The 22,761-nt window shown below is 53.6% G+C and overlaps 1 protein-coding gene across 4 annotated transcripts in view; it reads right to left on the bottom strand.

The window, feature by feature from the left end:
• ZFYVE28 (zinc finger FYVE-type containing 28) overlaps positions 1 to 22,761 on the bottom strand; it is a 70,195-nt gene that overhangs the window by 38,623 nt on the left and 8,811 nt on the right. For 2 of the 4 annotated variants that reach the window (XM_081055473.1, XM_081055474.1), the window contains exons 2-4: positions 5,555 to 5,695; positions 1,021 to 1,158; positions 199 to 401 (exon numbers count right to left, since the gene is read on the bottom strand). In XM_081055473.1, the coding sequence (XP_080911599.1) occupies positions 199 to 401; positions 1,021 to 1,158; positions 5,555 to 5,695 (482 nt within the window). Of the gene's footprint in view, positions 1 to 198; positions 402 to 1,020; positions 1,159 to 5,554; positions 5,696 to 18,662; positions 18,791 to 19,390; positions 19,432 to 22,761 lie in introns of those variants that run through there. The other 2 variants (XM_081055472.1, XM_081055471.1) reach the window with 2 other exon arrangements.

Genomic DNA, 22,761 nt, shown 5'->3' with positions numbered 1-22,761 from the left:
TCCCCCAGGCTTTACTGAACCCCTAACCCACTGAACGCCACAGACAGCCCTGAACCATCTGGGGCTCCTCCCTCCGCAAAATTTTCTAGCTGGAAATATCAGCAGAGCCCACAGAGCTGGAACTGCACCCCCCCATAAAACCAAGAATGTGACCTCCCTCCCATGCCTATGGCACGCGCGTGTGGCGCTCAGGGTCACCTGAGCTCAAACTCGGCAAACAGGACATCGAAGTGCCTCAGCGCCTCCCTCATCTTCTCCGTGTAGGTGTTGAGGTCGCGCAGGGCCTGGTCGCGGAGGGCACCCCGCACATCCTCCAGGCTGCGGGTCAGCTCCCTGGCAAGCGGGCGCATGGCCAAGCTCTCTAGCTCCCGGTTCATGATGATGGAGCCAGCGGCCAGGCACTGTGGGCAGAGGACACGGCTCAGTGGCTCAGTTCCCAGGTGTCAGTGCATCGTACCCGGTCCCTGAGGAGCCTGAGCTCGGGGCCTGACCCGTCGCAGCCCACCCAGGCTTCAGGGCCCCCACCCTGGCTTTTTCCCATCGGCCCACATCCCACTTCCACCTGTAGACAGTGTGAGCTCCAACACTGAGAAAGGCCTGGCCCCGTGAGAGGACTGCAGTCCCCAAGCAGGGCAAGCATGGGAAAGGAAGGCTGAAGGGCAGTGGCCAGGCTGAGGCATGGCCATCATCCCCAAGCCCCCACCACAAGTCCCTCTCCCAGGAAGCCCCGGCTTCAGCCCCCTCTGCTCGCTGGGGTGGGGCGTTTTGAGGACACACGCACCTGCTCCCCTGGGTTTCTCTCAGATCCAGAGCGTCATGGCGGAGAGCACAAAGGCTCTTACTGTGTGACGTGGACCCCGGAGCTGACTGAGCCCCAGTCATGTGACTCCTGTCCCCTCCCTGCCCAGCCCACACGAGCTCCCCAGACGCCACATGCAGGACCTTGCTCCAGGTTGACCAGGGCTCACAGACAAACGGCTGGACAATGCCATGACCCTGGAGCCAGGCGACAGCCACTACCTCGGCACCAAACCACAGCTGGCCGGCCAGGTTGTCGTGCCGGATCTCCTCGGGGAACTTGACGCAGAAGTCCCTGGGGGCACGGTCCTGGGGGATGCACGCGTCCATGATCTGGTTAATGATGTTTAACACGTTATCCTGAAACAGAGGGAAAGGCACCAGGGTGTCTCTCCAGCGGGCGCGTGGTGACTCGGGGAAGTAACACCAATTGTGAAAGTGGGACAGTGGCACTCCCATGCTGGCCATACAGTTGGTACAAAAAGTTCAAACATTTCAGAAGGATGTAGAGAACACAGTGAAAAGTGCTGCCTCTCCCCCCGCAACGTCCAGCTCCTGCTGCCCACGGAGGTCACATATATTTATTTACCTAGAGTGCATGCATATGGCTCTGTGGCTTCTCCACTCACTGCTCGATGCTGGGAGCTTCTCATGTCACCACATGGAGCTCATGCTGTCCTTCGTAACGCCTGTGCCATGCGCCCAATGCCCTGCTGACCCACACCGTGCTCCCAGCAGCCTTCACTGCAATAACTGACCCTGACCCTGACCCTCTCTCCAGACTCCTGAGCAGCGTCCTGGGGCAGAGTTGCAGAAATGGAATGGTTCAGTGCACAGGTCCGTAACACGTGGATTTGCACCACCGACTCGCTGTGTTACTTTTATGAACATTATCAGCCTGTGTCATCCTGGGCACAACACAGGCAGACAGCTCTGCGGTCGGAGTAACGTCAGTAAAAGTTGCTATGTAAAAGCAGCCTCTCAAACGCGCCCACAGAGAGGACGCCAAGGCCCGTATCACAGGGCCAGGGGCTCAGACAGACTTTCAGCAAGCTGAGCGCCTGGACAAAGCCGTCATCTGTCTGGACCTCAGTTGACTGCTCTGTGTTGGGGAGCAGGCCAAGCACAGCCAGTCCCCTGCTTCTTCATCAGGGCACGTCCTCCCAGCCCCTCTGGAACCAGCAGATGGATCACTGCAGCAGCATGTAAATGGGCCAGCAGATTCCCTTGGGGGGGAGATACTGACTCCGCCTCTCATGCTGTGCAACCTGGGACAGGCCACTTAACTTCTCTGATCCTCCAGCTGTATAAGGGAGACCCCAACTCCCAGCTGCTGGGAGGACCACGTGAGCTATGGTCTGAGAAACCCATGGCTCTGTCCTGGCTCACAGCAAGCCTCAATAATGGCAACTTTTGTTTTAAAGACTCTTCAAAATTATGTCACATTTTTTCTCATGTTCCAAATACAAAGGATAACAAACTGTTTTGAACACTATGTGTGTATAAGGGTGACAAGCTAGCTTTTATTGCATCTTAAATTACACACCATTAGCGTCTCTAGAATTGTCCAGTTCTCCAAACATCTACCATGCCTTCTGTAGAATCACAGGAACACTGACAGTTAGTGTTTTCCTTTAATTTGTTAAAGATGTTGATGTACATTCACCACAGGAAACTGGGCACGGTGGCAAAGTACAGGGCCGGGGAATGTCCTGGGAGGTACTCGCTGTCAGTGCGCCTGCTCTCCGAGCCGAGGTCCCCTGGACATACATGCAAGTGTGTGCTCTGCTGCTGTCACTTACTGCTGGAACATGCTGTCATAACTCTTCCCAAATCCACCTTGTGACAGATAACCATAAGATATCCCAGCGTCGGGACCGTCCCATTAACTCAGCATGTCCTCGTCTCCTGGATGCTCACAGCACTGCTATCTTGTCACCACCAGGAACAACGCTGCAGTCACCATCGCGGTGCCTGACACTGAAATTGGGGCTGTTTCCTTAGGATCCCCTCATTCCTACTGGCATTGCAAGGTCAAGAGTGTAAACGACTCTTACAGCCTTTGATTATAATCTGCCGATTGCTTTCTGGGAAGATGGCACTGACGCCCAGCCCCGGCACATTAAACCTCAGCGTCCCTCCCTCCCACTGTCTGAGTTTCATTTTTCTTAGGAAGCAGATATGAAAAAAATCACCACACGCAGGAAGCATGACCTTTCGCACTAAGCTCTGAAGGGAACTCGGCCCCACACGGAAAACACTAAGCCTCTGCAACACACAAAAAATAAAATTCAACCCACATCAAGTGGCACTACTGTGAGTTCTTTTTTAAAGGTTTTCTGGGTGGAAAGGTCTCTTTCTTATGATTCAACATAGGAACGAACGAATAATGGCAGTAACAACAGTTAGTGCTCAGTAAATGTGAACTCTTAGTAAGAGCCAGGACTTAGCTCCCTGAAACACTAACTGAAAAGACGTGCAGCCCTGTGTTCCCTGCAGCATTACCTGCAAGGGCCAAGGTATGGACGCAACCTAAGGGCCCATCAATAGGCGACTGGATAAAGAAAATGTGGTCATACATACAATGGAATATTACTCGACCATAAATATGTTACTCGATCATAAAAACAATGAAATCTTACCATTTGTGACAATATAGGTGGACCTAGAGGGCATTATGCTGAGTGAAATAAGTCAGACAGAGAAAGACAAACACCATATGATCCCACTTACATGAGGAGTCTAAAAAAACAAAACAAATGAATAAACAAAACAAAACAGGAACAGACTCATAGATACAGAGAACAAGCTGATGGTTGCCAAAGGACAGGGGAGTGGGTAAAACTTAAAAAAACAAAAGGTAAGTAAATTAGAGAGAAAAAAAAAAGATCCAGAGGTCTGAGCTCGGCGAGGTGGCATGGCTGCCCAAAGCTGTGGCCTTTGGGCGGCGGTGCTGGGATCTCCCACCCTGCCTGGCACTCCAGAACATCAGCTACAGGCCGAGGGCAGGGGCTTTTTATGCACTGATGGGTCCCCAGTACCTAGAACTGTGCCCAACACAGTATGTGTAGTACATTCACTGGGATTCCTGCTTCCAGCCCAGATGGAGTAACAGGGACCACATTTACCCCCTCGAACAAACAACAACAGGAAAAGAAAATGGTTTTCAAGACACTGGATGTCAGGCCACAGTGGTCCCTGAGAGGAGAGAAACCAGCAAGGTGAGAGCTACGACCACCTGGTCACTGCCTTGAGGGAATTTTCAGATCATGGCACAGTGGGGGTACCTGGCGGGACCCAAAAAATTGCCTGGTTGAAGACACAAGGGGTGAGAGTCCAGGGAAGCTGAGGCAGCTAGAATCCAGAGGACAGAGTATCAGAGAGAGAGAGCTACCCAGAGACAACCCTAAACATCTGGGGGCCCTGAGTGTTCAGCAGAAAACAGCACCACATGCCCGGGAAGACTGGGCCACGTGGGTCTGAGGGACTGGGGGAGCAGTGGCCAGAGCCCGCCCAGGACCAGACAGTACAAAAGCTCAAAGTTCACAGGCACTGGGTAGAGGACCTCAGTACTGGGGGACTAAACACAGCTCTGATCCCGCCCAACAGCTCAGAAAACAGGACCCCAAAGGATCCAACTGTTTCTAAGTAACCAAACCAGCACAAAGCAAAGCTCAAAAAGGTTTATAGAAACACAAAAATATTCAGCTCCCAGCAAGGTAAAATTCACAATGTCAGGCACCCAATTAAAAAGCACCAAGGCCTGCAAAGAATTAAGAAAATACAACACGTGATGAAAAGAGAAGCAACCGATAAAAATCAACCAAGACCTGACACAGACGGTGGAATGAGCAGCTGGGACGTGAAGACCGTTGTTATAACTGACGTCCACATGTTCAGAGAGTTACGTAGATGCAGTGGAAGAATAAAAAGGACCCAAACTGATCTAGAGATGAAAATTAAATATCTGAGATGAAAAAACAATACACTGGATGGGATTAAGCTTAGATTAGACATGTCAGAAGAAAAGAACAAGAAGCTTGACGATATAGCAACTGAAAAGCTCCAAATGAATCTGAGAGAAAATAATAATAATAATAATAAACAGATCATCAGTGAGCTGTAGGACAACTTCAAGATGTCAGACATACATATAATTCAAGACCAAAAGAAGGGAGTTTGGGATGGAAAAAAAGTATTTCAAGGAATAACTGCCAAACTTTTCCCAAATTTAATGACATTGATGAATTCACAGGTGCAAGAAGTTCAATGAACCCTAAGCACAAGAAACATGGAGAAAAATATACCAAGTCACAGTCTGATCAAATTGATGATCAAAAGTAATAAAAGGAGAAACACCTTACAAGTAGCAAGAGAAAAAAAGACACGTTGCAAAGAAGGAATGACGATAAAATTGACGTGACATCTCCCATTGGAAACGCCTATGAGAAGACTGGAACGTACTGAGGAGGAAAGCGATTCACCACTTCTCATTCTAAACCCAGCAAACACGTCCTTCAGCATGCAATGTAAAATACTTTCAAGCAAAGGCTGAAAGAATTCATGGCCAGCAGACCTGCACCACAGGACATGCTAGTCTTTCGGGCAAAAGGAAAATGACACTAGGTGGGAATGGGGCGCTTCACAAAGCAACGGAGAGTGCCAGGAAGGGTGATTGCTCAGGAAACATGGGAGATCCTTTGACCCGCATTTAATGGCATCCCCTCACAGCCCTCCGCCCACCCGTGACACTCACCTGGCAGGAGCGGAAGTGGCTGACGAGCAGCGTACACCGCTGCGGGTCCTTCCGCCCGTCCAGGCTGTCCAGCTCGGCGGCCACCTGATTCAGCTCCTCATCTGCATAGTAGAATTGAGCCAGCAGCTGAGGGTCCGACCTCTGTGAAGACACAGGCACAGCGGCGTGAATGGATAGGAGGCAGTGGCCGCAGCCCAGGCCACCGACACCCGGGCCGCGGCAGTGGGGCTCTCCCCTCGGCATCCCTCCTAAGAACCTTTGTGCTCCTCGTCCCCTGACACCCCTGTCCTGACTCCCACGGGGACTCACAAGCCACAGGTCTGTGCCTGCTCCTCAGCGGTCCCGAGGCTGCGGGGCCCACAGGACAGTGTCTCCGTGGGGAAGCCAGACGGCGAGTAACCATAGCCCCGTGATGGGATGATCACAGGTAAGGGGCTCAGGAGAGTGGGGTCCAGGGGGCCACGAGATGGTGGCTGCCCGACCAACGACAAGTCCTGACACCTGGCTCAGGGGTGGACCCCGGTCACCACAGCCCACTGGGGTCCTTCTGGCCCCAAACCACCAGCTCCCCTCAGAGTGGTGGGTGGGGTGAGGGGAAGTGTGGGGACAGTCCCACAGCAGACGTGGCTGAGACGGAGCGCCTCCCTGTGGAAAAAGGTGTGTGGTGCCGAGCCCTCCCTGCATTCGTCCCTGCAGGCCTGACTGCTGCAGACAGACACCAGGTGGACTGAATTTAGGGCACCGGGTAATGACACCTCCAGAGGGCGAAGGCTGCTCCGAGACGGCGTGACGTGGGGGCCATGCCCACACCTACCCAGACAATAACTTGGGTCACTCCTTGACCTGGCACAAAGTTACCACAGCGACAGACCTCGAAGGCAAACAGTCACACCAGCTGCCCAGGTGAGCTCAGCCCCTGCTGTGCAATGTGCCCAGGGAAGCAGTGACGACTGAGCTGTAGGGAAGGCTGCTGGCGGCTGTGGTGCCAGCTGCCAGGAAGACAAAGCCCTGCCCGTCACGTGCTCCCGTCGGACTGGCTGTCCCCCTCCGTGGACCCAGGTGGGGGCTGGGCCTCAAGAGGGCTTCGCACTCAGCCCTCCGCTCATACACATGCCTCCCTCTGCGTTCCGGAGAGGCCAACGTGTGCAAGTGAGACTGTGGGGGGGCATGTGTGCTGCATGTATGTGCGTGTGGTGCTATGCAGTGTAAGTGTGCCTATGTGTACACACGTACATGCACACGTGCATGTGAGGGGAAGTATGTGTGTGCACAGGTGATTGTGTGTGTGTGCCCAAATACATGTATACACATTTGCACCTACAAGTCTGTGTACACATGTGAATATATTGTGTGAGGACACACACGAGGCCGCACGAGGGCACATCTGTGTAGTACGTGTGAGGGTGCACACGTGTGTACATGTGTGCCGCACAACTGCATTTCTGAGTGTGCAGGTATGCACACACAAGTATGTATGTGCACATGCATGCATGCATAAGTGTATGCCTACAAACATGCATATGTGTGAGTGTGCACATGTGTGAGAGAATGTGCGTGCATGAGTGTCCAGTCTGGGAAGACGGGCTGGGAGGTGAGGAGCTGGCTGATGCTGCCACCGTCCCCACTACCCCTGGAGACCAACTCCTCCGCACATCTCTCCATTATGACCCATTTGGGCCCATTTCACATCCTGGAGCCTCCTCTTGGTTTTAGGGTAAAATCTGGGGAGACAGGGAGAAGTCAGCCCTGACAGATGACCAGAAAGCCTTGTTGTCTGACTCCCCAACCAGGGTTCACTCTCGCATCTTCCAGGCACAACAGGCAACGACCTGGGGAAGAAGGTGAGGGAGTGGTGGGGCCTGTGGGGAACAGGAACGGGCACGCCTGGCCAGTGGAATCGCACGGCAAGGGAGCTACAGCGCCCAGTACTGAAGTCGCCCCAAACCAACCCCCACAAGACTCATGCAGGAGCTCAACGGCTCCAGGACGTTCTCCTGACTGCCTCTTGCTTTCCCAGTGAGGGCACATGGCGGGCATGGCAGAATCTGCCCCTCAGAATTGAGGCGCAGAGACAAACTATGCTCTTACAAGGCTTGGATTTCAGTAAATTAAAGACCTGAAAACCAGACTACAGATGTGTTAACCATTAGCAAAAAGAGCTATAAACACACGTGCACACACACCCGAAGAAATTACAGAATTCAGAAAATTAAAAGAACAAAAACTAGCAGTTATCTCCATTTTACTGAAACACAAAAGGCCTACCTATTTAAAACTTTTAATTATCCCCTGAGGTAGCTTTTCAGCCTCCTAAGGACTAGGATTTCCAAGGGAAGAATGAAAAGTTCCCTTGTGCCCCTCAGCGATGCCGTGGGATCTTTATTGGTTGTGTCCATCACACAATCATGTCCATCACACCCGCCAAGATCCCAGGCTGTGAGGAAACCTCAGGCAGGAGTTCCAGGAAATGGATTAACACAATTTACAAAATTCCATTTGTGCTGATTAGCAGAATCCAAAGGAAACACTCGTGCTCCATTATCATTTCCAAGTTCGCAGCGTGGGAAGGAAGATGCTCTCACGTGCTCAGCACTCGGGACTAAATGGTGTAGGGTGTCCCCCCACTCAGATCACAGGTGGGACTGACAGAGGAAGCAGGTATTTGAGACATGTGACAAACTGTCTTCCTCTCTGATTTGAATCAACCAGCCTGATTCAACAGCATTTTAAAATTGAATTTTAAATTCAACTTTTTAATGTCCCCGAGTATCAAATGCCCACAACAAAGAGAATCAATTGATATAAACAGGAAGAGAGACTCGCCCCATTTGAAATAAAAATTGTAAGGGGTATAATGACGAGCAGGGAAAAGAAAGGAAAGGGACACGCTAAAGAGGGGCTAATTAATTTATTTAGCAATATCTAATCAATTTATTTAGCAATATGCAATAGCAAAAGACAAAGGCACTTAAAATAATGTGCTAATGACAGAAAGTACAGGTGGTTAAGACTAAACTATATACACTGATAACAATGTGATGTCAAAGGAGCGTACATACATATAAGTTTAAGAGATCCCAACACTGACCTACTACTATTGATCAAAAATCACTTGGCTAAAGACACGGAAAGAACCGAAATGCCCATCGGTAGGCGACTGGATTAAGAAACTGTGGTACATGTAGACAATGGAGTATTACGCAGCCATGAAGAAGAAGGAAATCTTACCATCTGCAACAACATGGATGGACCTAGAGAGCATTATGTTAAGTGAAATAAGTCAGAAAGAGAAAGACAAATACCATGTGATCTCACTTATATGCGGAATCTAAAGAAAAGAATAAATGAATGAACCAATCAGGAAAAAATATCACTTGGCTAAATACACAAAGAACATCAATAAGGAGTATCGGAAAGCAGTAATAAACTCTATAGGATAGCAACTATTACAGTAGATGCCAAAAGCTCACCAAACCGTAGGAAAAACAACAGTGGAAAGGTCAGGAAACAAAACCTTGCCAGGTCTGCAGCTGAGAGCAACTCAGGCGTCTCCCCCTGGTGCTTGCTATTTCCCAAGAACGCTGCTGCGGTTGCCGTTGTTGTTTCTGGAAGTTAGGGCGTCTCCTAACGCTGCAAGTGGCAAGCTACATACAAGTTTCTAAAGTGTTAACAAGTTCTCAGAAATGTTGCTGCTGCTGTTGTTGTGGTTGTGGTTGCTGGAAGTTGGAGCACCTCCTGATGTTATAAGCTGCACACAAGTTTCCTAAATGCTAACAAGTTCTCAAGAAGGCTAACTGTGGGGAACAACACTGGAGAGGTCGGCAACCAGCCAGACGTCCCCAGCTCTGTGCCTGGAGTCACGGTGTCTCCTTGTGTGGTAAGCTGCACACTGTATACAAGTTTCCAAGATGCTAAAATGATGAAGAATCGCCAGTGACAAAAGACAAAAATGACAAAAATGACACTGCCAACCGAGGTCTGTCTTATATTTTCTCAGACGTACCTTAGCGCCGAGCTCCTTGTTCCGGCCTCCCCCTCCGGGAATGGCCAGTTCTGAGAGGGTCCAACCGTTACTGTGATACAAATATTGTTTACCTGGCTGAAGAGCCAGTCCATTTGGACAAACAATACTTACTGTTTTCACCGGGGACCATGGGCTCAAAGCCTTCCAAAGCCTGGCAACATGCCTGTTACGTCATTCTGATATAACTTAGTTACTTCTACCTCATCTGCTGACGGGGCAAAAGAGACAGAAAGCAACAGCATCCCATAGTTCTCCTGCCGGGAAAGAGACCAGGGAGAAATTCTCTTACCCCTAAGCTAACCAATACTTCACGTGTAGTCTCTTATGGGAGGGAACCCCACATGCATTCTCTCATGTAGGGAAACAAAGGAACAAAAACTAACAGACAAAAGCTCACATTAGCCAAAGAAGGCAAATTTTCCTCAACACCTTCCCTACAAGGGGATAAATTAGAACCCAGCAGGAATGTCTTTTAAAATCAATCACATGGTCATTATTTTCTCAAAGGTAAATTCATAGCAGGGAAAGGGTTTACTGTTACAAGAAGACAAGAATAAAACTCATGAGAAAGCATTTAGCTTCAGAGGTTAGATGACTAGTGAACGCGCGACCTCCGAGAAGGCAGGAGAAAATATGCAATAACAAAGCAGCACTGAACTCTACTAGTTGAGAACTAATTTTGTCAAGCTGATTAAATCATCTGTCCAAACACCAGTGATATAGGCCAAGGATGTGCCCGCGGACAGGGAAGGGGGGCAGAAGGCGGGTGCAAGCTCAGCCCCGCCCTCAGATGTGCATCTAAATCAGGCGTGGGCCATGCTGGAGTGTCCCCCGCAGTTGTGAGGCCTGGCTGGCCAGGCTGGGGCAGAACGTGGCACAAACCATGAACCACCCCCAAGGAGCTGGTGTCCCCAGCCCTGTAAGGAGCCCTGTGCCTCACTGGGGACCTCCAGAGCCCTCTGTGTGGTGGCCCCACACAACACCTCTGACCCAGATGAAGAGACTGAAGTTCAGGAAGAAAACTAATGGCCATGGTCAAACTGCCAGCCCTGAGAGAGCCAGAAGTCAGCCACTGCACCCCAAGAACCCTGGGCATCCATGTGGGTAAGAGCGACCAGGGTGGGTCCCTTTCAGGCCTCTTGCTTCCCCATTAGGAAGTAAACACCGCCGTGGAAGAACCTAAAAGATGCCTTCCTGGCAGGACCACAGCGGTGCCTGCCAAGCTGCAGGGGCGGGAAGACGGCAGAGGGAGGACAGGGGTTGGCAGATGTTGGGCCAAGTGGCAGGATAGGCAGCACGGTGAGACCAGGAAGGACCAGCAGAGACGGGGTGTTGCCCAGGGGCTTTCGGGAGTCAGTCCCCCTCCACCCAGAAGCTTCTCAAGACATGATCTGAGCTCTGAATGCTGGTTCCAAGGAAGACCACCCCAAGGGCCCTCACCGCCCAGGTCAGCTGGGCAGAGGCCAGAGAGCTCAGGGGTGATGGCTGGGTGCCTGTAGTGCCAGCCAGGCCCTGGGCCTCACGGACCAGCTTTCCAATAAAGCTGGACACCACACTGCAACGCCAGGAATCTAAGAGCCATGCAAACAAGCAGAGAAAGGCCTCTGGTCTCGGCACCTGAATTGGGCTGCTCTGTCCATGAGTGCCCCCCGCAGCCAGCCGGTGCTCAGGCCTGGGAGACGGAGACGCTGCCCTGTCCAGGAAACCCACAGACCACTGGTCCCCGGGGCCGGAACCTGTCACTGCCTCCACCACCCTGCCCCCCACAGCCACTGAGGCCTCGCGTTCCTGGGCAGCCATAACCTATGTCCCCAAAGTTGGGCTTGACACCCGGGGGGCTACTGGGCCCAACCCTTCAGGAGCCCTGCTGCCCAGGTAGGCACACGCGCCTGTCGTCACATTGCAGCCCTGCTGCCCGCCCACCAGTGGCTGGTGGCTGGTTGTTCCTGCCCCCACCCCCACCCACCTGCCTGCCTTGTCACGCAGCGCACTGCAGACAGCACACTGGTCAGCAGGAGGGACCAGCAGGCACTTCATCCCCCCACCGGCCACAGCTCTTGCCAGGGGCCCTCCCGCGCCTGCTGTCTCAGGACTCAGCAGCTGCCTGCCTGTGTCCTTCAGTCCAAGGTGGGGAGCTGACCCTGGTCACATGGCCGTCCCCACGTCCCCTTGGCCTGCCCCGCACACCCTGGTCAGGGCACCCCGAGGCCAGCTGCTGCCTCCCGGATTGGGTGGTTTCAGGTACTGGCCGGCGGGGTGTAGGCGCAGCCAATCATGAAGAGAGAGAGAGAGAGAGAGAGAGAGAGAGAGAGAGAGAGAGAGAGTATGTGTGTGTGTGTGTGTGTGTGTGCGTGTGTGAGATCCAACTCCCATAACCCCCAGGAGGGGCTAAGTGGCTGGTCTCACTCAGCAGGTTTTCAGGGTTCCTCCATGTCATAGCGTTTGTCAGCACGCCGTCCTCCTGTCACCAAATCACACCCCACAGTGTGAGTACATGACATCTGTTCATCCACTCACCAGGTGGTGGCACCTGGGTTGCTTCCACCTTTGGGCAACTGTGGACAAGCTTCTGCACGGACGTGTGCTTGCCATTTCTTCTGAGTATAAAGCTAAAGGGCACTTCCTGGTCCTTCGGGGACCCTCTGCGTAGCCTTTTGAGGAGCTGCGGACAGTTTCCCCGTGGGGTCTGCCTTCCCCCCCAGCAGTGTGCGGCCTGTCTCCATCTCCTCCCCACACGGCTCTGAGTCCTTGGTCCTAGCTGCCCCAGCGGGCACGAAGTGCCACCTCCGTGGGCTGATCCGCGTTCCCCGGTGGCGGTGATGGTGGTGGTGATGGCCTCCCCTGCGCTCGCTGGCCTCTGGGAGTCCTCTGTCTCCTGCTAACTTTTCTCACCGTGACCGTTCTTCCCATTCAAGTCCAGGGCACGGAAGCCGCCTCACCCTCTGGTCTGACCAGAGTTTTCCCACAGCCACGTGAACGTGCAGTTCAGAAAGGGCTTCTGTCTGGTGGCATGAGGGTCCCCCCATCACAGCCAAACTACGTCACTGAAGCCGTGGGTGGGTGTGAAACAGGCAACACAGTACTTTCATGGTGATTAGGACTTGACTTGCCATAAAGAGAGTCCTGGGGACAAAGCAAGCATGTTCCCCATCGTCTGTCCTGGGACCCCAGAAATGTCCCTTACCCACTTGTAGTGAGCTGAATAGGTGGCCCCTCAAAACTCCACCTAGAACCTGTGAACGTGACCTGCTTTGGAAAAGGGGAATTAGCAGGTGGAAGGAAGGTAAGGGTGCTGAAATGACGCCATCCTGGACTAGGGGGTAGATCCTATACCCAAAGACACGTGTCCCTGTAAGAGAAGGGGAAACGCACAGGGAGAAGCTGCAGAGACTGCAGTGCTGCGCCTACCAGCCGAGGGACGCCTGGAGCCACCAGAAGCCAGAAGAGATGAGGACCAGGTTCTCTCAGAGCCTCCGCGAGAAGCCAACCCACCGATACCCACACCCGAGGTCTGGCCTCCTAAACTGCGGAAGACAAGACTTCTGTGGTTTAAGCCTCATTTGTGGTACCTGGCAGACAGCAGCCGCGAGAAATGAACAGGTCCTTTGTACCACGATTAGGATTTCGGAGCTGCCCCAGAACACACGCGGGGGGAGGGTCATCGCCTTGTCCCGGTGGCTTTGGGGGGACAAAGAGATCCCTCTTGGTTTCCCAACTTCTGTCCATTAAACCTGTGAACTTGCCCAGGCAGCAGCTCAGCCCAGGGCCCTACTGCACACCCTAAGGTGAAAATGACCACGGTCCTGGGTCCTGCACAGCTTGTCCAGCTGCCTCAGCTCACGGGCTGGGGTGTCCTGGGCTCCCACACCCCAGGTCACATGGCGGGGAGGGGCCGCAAGAGCCCCTACATCACCCAGACGCCTTGAGAAGAGGCGCCCCACCCCCGAGGAGAGTCTGGGCGCTCTCTTTCAACAACTCTCCCGTCACTGCCTCACTGCGGCAGAAGCACCAACAGGACAGAGGACCTTAAAAGGACAGAGCCCAGACCCCGCTGGAGAGAGGCAGGGCAGGGGCCAAAGGGAACGCCTTGTCCAGAGGGGCTCGGGTCGTTCTCAGGCCTGCATTTTGATAACTGCGCTGGCGCTGCTCTAGGACCCTGTGCAGTGCACCTGCCTGGGGTGCTGGGGCCCACATGTGCCCCTCGACCTGTCCCTCCCTCCTGGCCCTGATTCTGACGGTCCTCCTCTGACGGCCCCCCGGGAGCAGGACGGCGCCCGCCCTGGCCCGTGTCCATGGGTGATGGCGGTGTTTCTCTCTGCAATTTTCCTGCAGATGCAGGGTCCAGGTGGTTCCACCAAGAGAACACGGTGCCCCCTACCTGCCAAAGTACCCACAGGAAAGACGACTGCGGCCTTGATACGGAACACGGACAAAGGTGTTTCCATTACAGGTGCTGAGTCTGGTTCTTCTTGTTGTTCAAACCTTGTTCAGTTTTGGGTCCCACTCCTCACACGACAAGTGGGTTGTGAGAGGACTTGGAGCCGGAGATGGGGGCGGGGGACCTGGTCTGGGTGTTGAGTGGGGAAGGAAGGGGACAGGGAATCGGGTGACAGCAGGGAGAGGACAGAGGAGACTAGGGACACACGGTCTGGTGGCTCTGGCCCTCAGGCTGCGCGGGGCGGAGCTTCAGGGATTCTCAAAGCCTGCGACCCTCCTGCCCCTCACTTGTATTGTGACTACAGTTCCCTTTATAAATAATGCAAATGACACTGAGAAGCGCTTGTCTTCCACGCTGCCATCACAAAAGGCATGGATCAGAGACAATCAAGTCGATTCCATCACTCTTTAAAAACAGCTTCCCCCAAAGCACGCCCGCTCCCGCCCATGTGTGGTTTTACCAGAGGAGGAAAATTATTTGCAAAATAATCCAGCAAGAGCCTGTACTTGGTTTTTATACATTTTTAGAGGAAAAAATATAGACAGATGTTTTGGAGGCAGGACATACGGCAGAAGAGAAGCAAATAAGTGTCTGCTCAGAAGAAAACAAGGAAAGGACCTGCAGGAAGGTAATCCAGATGCAGACTCTTAAGGCAGGGCAGAAAATACGCACACAGACACGCAACGAGCCCCTTCCACAACAGCAGGCAAACAATTAACCTTCACGTGAGGTCCCACAACAGCAGCAGAAGCTGCCCATCCCACGGGCTCTGCACTGAACACCTGGAACTGTCATCCCCGAGGGCACAGACCCAGTGTCACAGGGACTGTTTCCTCTCCACAAGTTCAAGTTTATACTGCCTGGACGTATGCCCCCAACAGCGTAAATAGGTAAATCTCAAAACATTTAGGTAGAGTCAAAGAAGCCAGACCAAAAACGACCTGGGCTGAGTCCGTTTACACACAATTCTGGGGATGTATACTCAGCCTGACCACAGAGGTCAGCGTCACCTGGGGGCGGAGGGGCCAGGCCACCGCTGTCCTCAGTCCCGAGGCCAGTGCGAGGGCCGCCAAGACGAGGTCCCAGCTCAAAAGAGCCTCCTCAAAGATGACCGTACCTCGACAGAGGGCGCTAAACACCAAATCAACTTTATTATTTTCGGTTGTAAAAAGCACAGAAGTTCTGAAAAGCGTAACGAGGAAGGTAAACACCCCCCAGAACTGGAACACTGTCAAGCCCTGGTCTTCCGCCAGTGCGAAGCTGGGAACATAATTCATCCTCACTCACCCAAGCCCCCCAGCAGAGGAGCCAACCCATCGAGGCAGGAAACCCGCACTCGTCTGTCCTGGTGGAATTTCGTGGTCCTCACAGAACTGTCACCAACACTGTTCCATTCATCCTGAAAGCTGGAGCCGACCCTAACACCACAGTGACGTGCCCACAGGTCTTCAGGACACCTGACTCTGAAGATCAAAAGGCAACGTTTGTACCCTACATTACGACATCCGTACAGTCACACGGAGCCTGTCTTGCTCCTAAGTTCAGCACCTCCATCTGGAAGAAGCCAGGGACCACCAGAGCGCAGTTACACAGAAGGAACCAGAACTGACGCAGACATCTCTCAAAACGAAGGCCGCTTTCAGCCGCCGGCAGCTGCTAAGACGAGGACAGACACCTGTCGGAACCCCGTCCTTAAGCAGGTCTCTGTGCTCCTAGGAGAAGGGGCTCTGAGTATCTATGACACAAATCCAGAATTTCAAGTGAAAATCAAGTGTATCCACGGAGACCCAGATGTCCTACCACGGCTGCATGCACATCTGGGCAGATACTGGCCCACTTTCTGAGAAGGTTCTCAGGACACAGTTGTCACTCCCACACTCCACGGGCCTGGCTCCGGCCAGATGGGCCCGGGGTGTCTGCTGACCAGGACAGGCTTCCGAACAGAGGGTGGACAGAAGTGTCCTCACACGTCTCTTCCTCACTGTGCATGAAAATGCAAACTCGAGTGACATGAACATGAGCTTAAATGACCAACATGAAAGTGAGTCAGTCATGAGCTGCCTGCAGTGGGGCCACCTTATCTACACCCTTCACACGTGTACCCACCATCCCTTGCTGCCACTGTGGCACATTGTGCTGTTGTGACACCCAAAAGCCTCGAGAAAGGCGGCTTTCTCTTCTTACCCCCAAGCAATCATTTAAAAATGTTATAATTAAGTCATTCCTACTATTTCAAGCAACTTTGCACCAAATCGGGGGTTAAGTTCTAACAAGGCCCAAATCACCTGAGTCAGTCTTCCTGGCTGACTTCAAAGACGCACCCCAAGGTCACCTTCCATTGAGGCCCACCCAGCTGTCCCCACAGCTAGAGAGCAAACGCCCACCTCTGAACCCCAGATGAAGTCACAGCTCGGTGGCCGTATGGAACGAATCACCCCATGGGGTGAGACCACCCCAGGCTGGGCACGGCGACCACCCAACATTGAACGTTCAGATCTCGCCAATGAGGAGCCCACATCCAGGGATCAAGGAAACATGGTCTTCAGCAGCGATACTTCACAGCTGAACTGAGACTTCGTCCAGAGAAGCTGGAAAGGCTGTGGGCATCTGAGAGGACCCAGCGGACTACCCTGTCCTTAGAAAAGAAGTCCACACAGAGCCTGGACGACCCCAGGCATACAGCCGCCACGGCGGTGCCTGGTGGATACCCGTTGCCAGCGCCTGCTGGCCCCTCGCTTCAGGCCATTCAAAGGCCTCACAGGTACCTGGAGATAGAGACATGGAGCCCATCAGAGGCTCCAGTGGCCATGAGAAACCTCAGTGCAGACCAGCTCGGCCAACAGGGCTCTTCCTCCCCTGGGAGTGGCTGTGCTCAGACCTGGCCCGCTGCCCTGCTTCACCCTCGGCCCAGAGAACAGCCCCACGCGGTAAACGCCGTCTACTCCCCCCAGCCCTCCCTCTAGCTCTCCTGCCGGATGACCAGTCAGTGCCCAGAGAAGGGCTGCTCAGGACAGGGGTGCTGGCCATGAGGATGGGCTGGGGTGCCCCTCCATATCTTCAGGACCCTGGCGAATTGGAAGGCAGAGAGCAGCTGTGACACTTCCCCATGCTGGATGGTGTGTTCCCAGCACCCGACGCCCAGGAAGTGATTGCCCATGATGCTGGCAGCCGTGCCATGAACCATCAGAGGCCACCCAGCATGGGTGTGCTTCAGCCACCATCTCCGCCAGCTATCTCAGCTGTTCTCCTGACCACCACGGGGGTGGGGGCAGGCACCAGGGCCATCAGTGGCTGGCTAGGACTCGCTGTGACCTGCTGGGGCTCTCAGGTCCTGAGGCCAACTACGTTCCTTGCTACATGGCCCCCTCCCCGTTGGAGCCAGTGACAGTGCATGGAACCCTGGCAGGGTCCACACCACTCTGACCCCGTGTTCTGCCACCCACCGGATAGCCTCCTGGCCTGGGGTTGGTGTGCCACATACACTGCCAAATACACAGCCGAGGGAGTGCACCCCACCATATTCACAGGGGCCAGAGACTAGATGTGGAAACTTAGAGGGACATTTTTAGAAGCAGGCTGCCAAGCCCATGACCTCAGCTCTCTAGTCAAGAAAAGCTATGACTGCGGATCGTCAGGGTGGGCATGCTGTGTCCCATGGCTCATCTGTGTCTTTAGTGAAGTGACAGTCCCCCGACTGACTCCCGGGCACCCCCAGTGGGCCGGACTCCGTCCCACCCCATAAGCACTGTCCCTCTTCTGCTCCCGCAGCCCTGTGTGCGATGTCACTGCCAGCCACATCTGGAGGTGGGAAACTGAGACACAGAGAGGCCAAACCACTGGTCAAGGTCACGCGGCGACAGCGTGGGGCTGCAGAGTCCTGTGCAGGCCCCGTGGGCAGCCCCGCCACGTCACTGACCTTCATCTTTCTTAAATGTGCTGGTAGCCATGAGTCATCACAAAACTAAATTTAATCTCTTAAAGCTGCTCCCTGTGCACTTTCCAAAGCAGCCCCTCAGCAGATGGGTGGTGCAGGGGCGGGTGAGGAGGCAGTAGGGGGCTGCCTGCCGGTGCGGGGTCCCCTGCGGGGTCCCCTGGGGGCCGATGACGCGGGAAGAGAGGCAGGCGGTGGCTGCATGACACTCTGAACACACTGAATGCCACTGGAATCCTTCGCTCATGTTCCTGAATTCCACCTTAATTAGAAAACAGGAACATCCTGGGGGCAGCTCCTCTGAACGGAACCCACAAGAATTCTGGGGACCTTGGTCTCGTCCCCCAGATGGGCAGCACCAGGTCATCCCTCCCTGGCCAGGGAATCGAATGACTTCGGTGTATTTTACATTAGAAACAAAGTGACCGTTGAAAATGGACCCAAAAGTATAAAACAAACAAAACTCTCAACAGAAGCTCAGTGAGGTCATATTCGATTTTCTCACTTGTCAAAGCCTACCACGTGTGTGATTTGGGACTTTGTTTAAGGCAGTGTTGACAGGCAAGTCAGAGGGCTTTATCCCTCCAGTGAAGGCGCTAACTCCCGGGAGCTGACAGGACCCCAACGCACTGTGCTGACCAACACGCCCCTCCTCCCCCCCCAGAAGCTCCGCCCTGACGCTGAGTTCAGCAGGAACCTCAATTAAGGCACTTACAGAAATGCAGACACACATGTCCACACGGAACCGGTCCTGGAGTTCCATGAAAAAGCTTTTCCCTTCTTTCCAGGTCCAGGCAAAACCATGGCTCTTTCACTCTTAGTATCTTGGAAGGAAGGAAAACGGCAAAGCTCCTCCTCAAAGGACCAAAGTCTGTGTCCTTCTCTCCACCAAAGCGTCTTACTGACCTGGCGAGTTGATCAATGCTTACTGGCAGAGCCCCGAGGAGGGCACCCCAAATCTCACAGCCTGCAGGAAACGCCCCCACTTACCTTCTCCCCCTCTGCACACAGAACACATGCCTCCCCCTTGCTAATCACAGAGCAATTCGACTACATGAAAGGCTTGTGCTGTTTCACACATGCTACTGGCCACACTAATTTAAAACCCCCAGGCTGGGAATTCACTGGAGGCAGCAGGCCCTGGGCCACACAAGACCCAGACCACAGGCCACGGGCCACGGGCCACACAACACCCAGTCCACACAGGCCACAGGCCACACAGGCCACACAAGACCCAGACCACAGGCCACGGGCCACACAAGCCCTGGAAACCCCTACTTCTCAAATCTGCAAAGAGTTCCATGGCGCAATGATTACTGTGAATCGCGCAATAAGCACCCACGAGCCCACCAGCCCCCTCGCATAGAATACCACACATGACACACGGCCTCAACCCGCTCCCCCGTCCCCACAAAGCGACCTGCGCCCCGGATCCTGACTCACACGGCTCCTTTAACGCAGCTTGGTTGCTGCCATATGCGGTCCTCAAATGTATTTTTGGTTGTTTTTAACTCTATAAAAAGGACGTCATGCATATGTGCTATTTTGAGACTCGCTTTTGATTTGTCACGTCCTGTGCACTCTGCCTGCAGAGTGACTGTTCTACAACGGCCCCTGGTGTGGAGCCCCACAGGGTCCCGCCACACCCCCCAGGGCACCCGGATTCTTCCGGGTTTCTATTATGTAAGCATATTCATGCAAGTTCTCACTCGTCCCCAGGAGGCGGGTACTACTTCCCCATAGCTGCTGTAACAAATCGCCACACACTTAGTAGCTTCAAACTACCAATGTGTTATTTTAGAGTTCTGGAGTACAGAGCTCCAGCATGGGTCTCACTGTCTAAAATCCAGGGGTCGGCAGGGCTGTTCCTTCTGGATGGTCTAGGGGACACTAGTTTCCTTGTTTTTTCTAGTGTCTAGAGGCCACCATTTTCTTCAATCCATGACTCCTTTCTCTGTCTTCAAAGCCAGCAGTGGTGTATCTCTCAGAAATTCTTCCATAATCACTGCTCTCCCTGACCATCTTCATCTCCCCACTTCCACCACTAAAGACCCTGTGGTCACACTGGCCCCTGGGATAATCCAGGACCATCTCGCCATTTCAAGGTCAACTGATTAGTGACCTTGGCTCCACATGCAACCTTCACTCCACTTCGGCACGTAACCTAAGCTATTCACAGGCCCCAGGGATTAAGACGTGGACATCTTTCGGGGCTATGATTTGCCTGCTGCTGGTGGGGTGGCATTTCTGAGTCACACAAATTCATGTCCCAGCAGCCATGTCTCAGATCCCGGGGTCCACCTTCTCCAACCCCGGGGCCGGAGGCCATCTTTGTGCTGCTAGCAAAGCGGGATGAAATGGGTCTCGCCATGGGCTTGAGTTCCTGTCCCAGGACCGGGCTTCTGAGTTTCTCTCCACAGGTGTTTGATGTGTGAGGTGGGTCATGGCCTGTGCTTGGGTTACGATGGCTCCAGCTCTGTGCACATGTCCTGAAACACACCAACTCCGTCTTTCTAACCAAGGGAAAGTCTCCAGCTCACAGTCTCAAGACACAGGGGCTTGGGTGTCTGGACGATGGCCACACAGGGTCTGCAGCCATGGGACCAGTCACATGCTGGGTGGCTTGGCCACAGGTGTAGATGTTTCAAGTAAGAGGTATCCTGGCTTGGACATCAACCGTGCAAGACCGTCCGTCCTCCCGCAGACCTGGCACCCAGAGCCTCGGGAGCCACCTGAGTGCGTGCTCTGTGGGAACCGGCCAGTGAAAGACCAGGAAATCTCTTCCACACAAGGGCAGGGCCAGCACTTGTGAGCTCTCTGACCTTCACATTACTTATCCAACCTCATTCAGCTGGAGAAGCAGGACTCTTCCTCCCAGGAAATGGACGTGGGTGCATGCAGGCCTCCGGTATGAAGCTCCTTTTGTTCAAGGACTGGAAATACCTACATCCAAGGAAATAACTCTCTAACCAGTGCGAAATGGCCAAGTTCACGCGTACCAGAGCCTGGGAGTCGGGCCAGCACCCAGTCTGCGGCCCCCAAGCACTGTCACTGTCACTGAGCCAACAGTGAATAAAGAGTCAGAAAGAGCTGCAACTCCAGTTCAGTGTTTTCTTTGGTCTAGATTTTAAGAGGCTAGTAAGAGAGATTCAGACACAATTCCTAACAGTTCATGAAAACTACTCAACCACACTGCTGCTTTTCCAAGAGCGAGTGACAATGAAAAACGCAAAAGGAAGCCTTTTTCTTACCCACTTGATCCACGGCTCACGTCCTCCAAAGTCTGGGGACCCACAGGTCCCAGGCTCCGGTGGATGGTGGCCCATTACACTGGCTGGAGTTGAGACACCTCATCGTCGTTGACCTGGGGGGCAGAGCTTCCTGACATTTATTCCCATCCTACCTCTTCTGCAGCCAAAGTCACCAAGAATGGCAGGCCAGCAGAGATGGCCAGGCCCAGTGCTGGGGGACACAGTGCTGCCCCGCAGGTGAACACACACCAGGTAACCATTAGTGACAGGAGAACCCGGGACACGGGAGGGCTGTGCAGCAGGGAGAGGCCGAGGAGGGGCCCTCTAGGTGACAGCAGGTGTCTCAACCCCAGCACTGCTGACATGCAGCCTTGTGGGATAGTGAGCAGCACCCCTGGCTGTGACACACTACATGCTGGCAGGACATGCCACTCCAAGTTGTGACACCAAAAATGTTTGTGAACATCACCAAATGTCCCCGAAGGGTGAAAGTCAACCCCACTGAGAACCTTTGGAGTAGACAGGAAACAGGTGGAATCTGAGGGGAGATGTGATGAGGGGAAAGCCATCCCGGCAGAGGGGACCCCAAGGTGGGGTGTGCCTGAGGAGCAGCAAGGAACCCGTGAGGCTGCGGCAGGAGCGCGAGGGGGAGGAGAAGGAAGTCAATGGGGGTGCCTGACCCTGGACGGCCTTGCGGCTTTACTGAGATGGGGGTAACGGGGGTTCCTGGGCAGAGAAGATGAAATTGTGTATTTAAAAGATGATCCCAGCTGCCGTAATGAGAACAGCCTGGGGTGGGGTAGGGTGAGGGGAGAGAGAGGGGACCAGCTGGGTGCTCCTGTAGTGACCCAGAGAAAGGATGGCGGCTGGGCACAGAGATGTCAGAAAGGGTCGTCTTCCAGAAACATTCTTTTATTACTGATTATTTTAAATCGCAGTCACACACATAAAACTTACCATCGTAACCATTTCTAAGCGCACAGTTCAGTGGCGTTAGGTACACTCATATTGCTGTGCGGCCATCACACCATTACTCCAGGACGCTTTCCATCTTCTGAATCTCTGTCCCCATGAAACACCGACTCCCAACTCCCTGCTCCTGGCACCCACCATCTACTTCCTGTCTCTGTAAATTGAACTGTTCTAAGTACCTCATGTCAGTGGGATCACGCATATTTGTCCTCCTGTGACTGGCTTACTTCACTGAGCACCGTGCCCTCAGGGTCCATCCACGGTGTAGCGTGTGTCAGGATTTCCCTCTTTCAAGGCTGAGTGATATCCGTACCACATTTTGCCCACCCACCCACCCACCCATCGATGGCACTTGGATTGCTTCCATCACTGGCTATGGGGATAATGCTGCTGAAACACGGTGCACTCCTGGAAATGTGTCTGCAGGGTTGGTTTAAGGTGGGGACGTACAGGGAGAAACCCGGAGGACAGTCACCTTGATTTCCGGTGTGGCCTGGACGCTCGAGTGACAGAGATGGGAAGGATGGGGAGGGCAGGGAAGCAGCCTCACGTCCAGGTGGTGAGACGGACATGCCAGGGTGTCCAGCACCC

Source organism: Rhinolophus hipposideros (assembly GCF_964194185.1).
Source record: "Rhinolophus hipposideros genome assembly, chromosome: 1".
NCBI classification, from domain to species: Eukaryota; Metazoa; Chordata; class Mammalia; order Chiroptera; family Rhinolophidae; genus Rhinolophus; species Rhinolophus hipposideros.
Note: the sequence above shows the minus strand (reverse complement) of the source record. Positions and strands in the feature narration are given on the sequence as shown.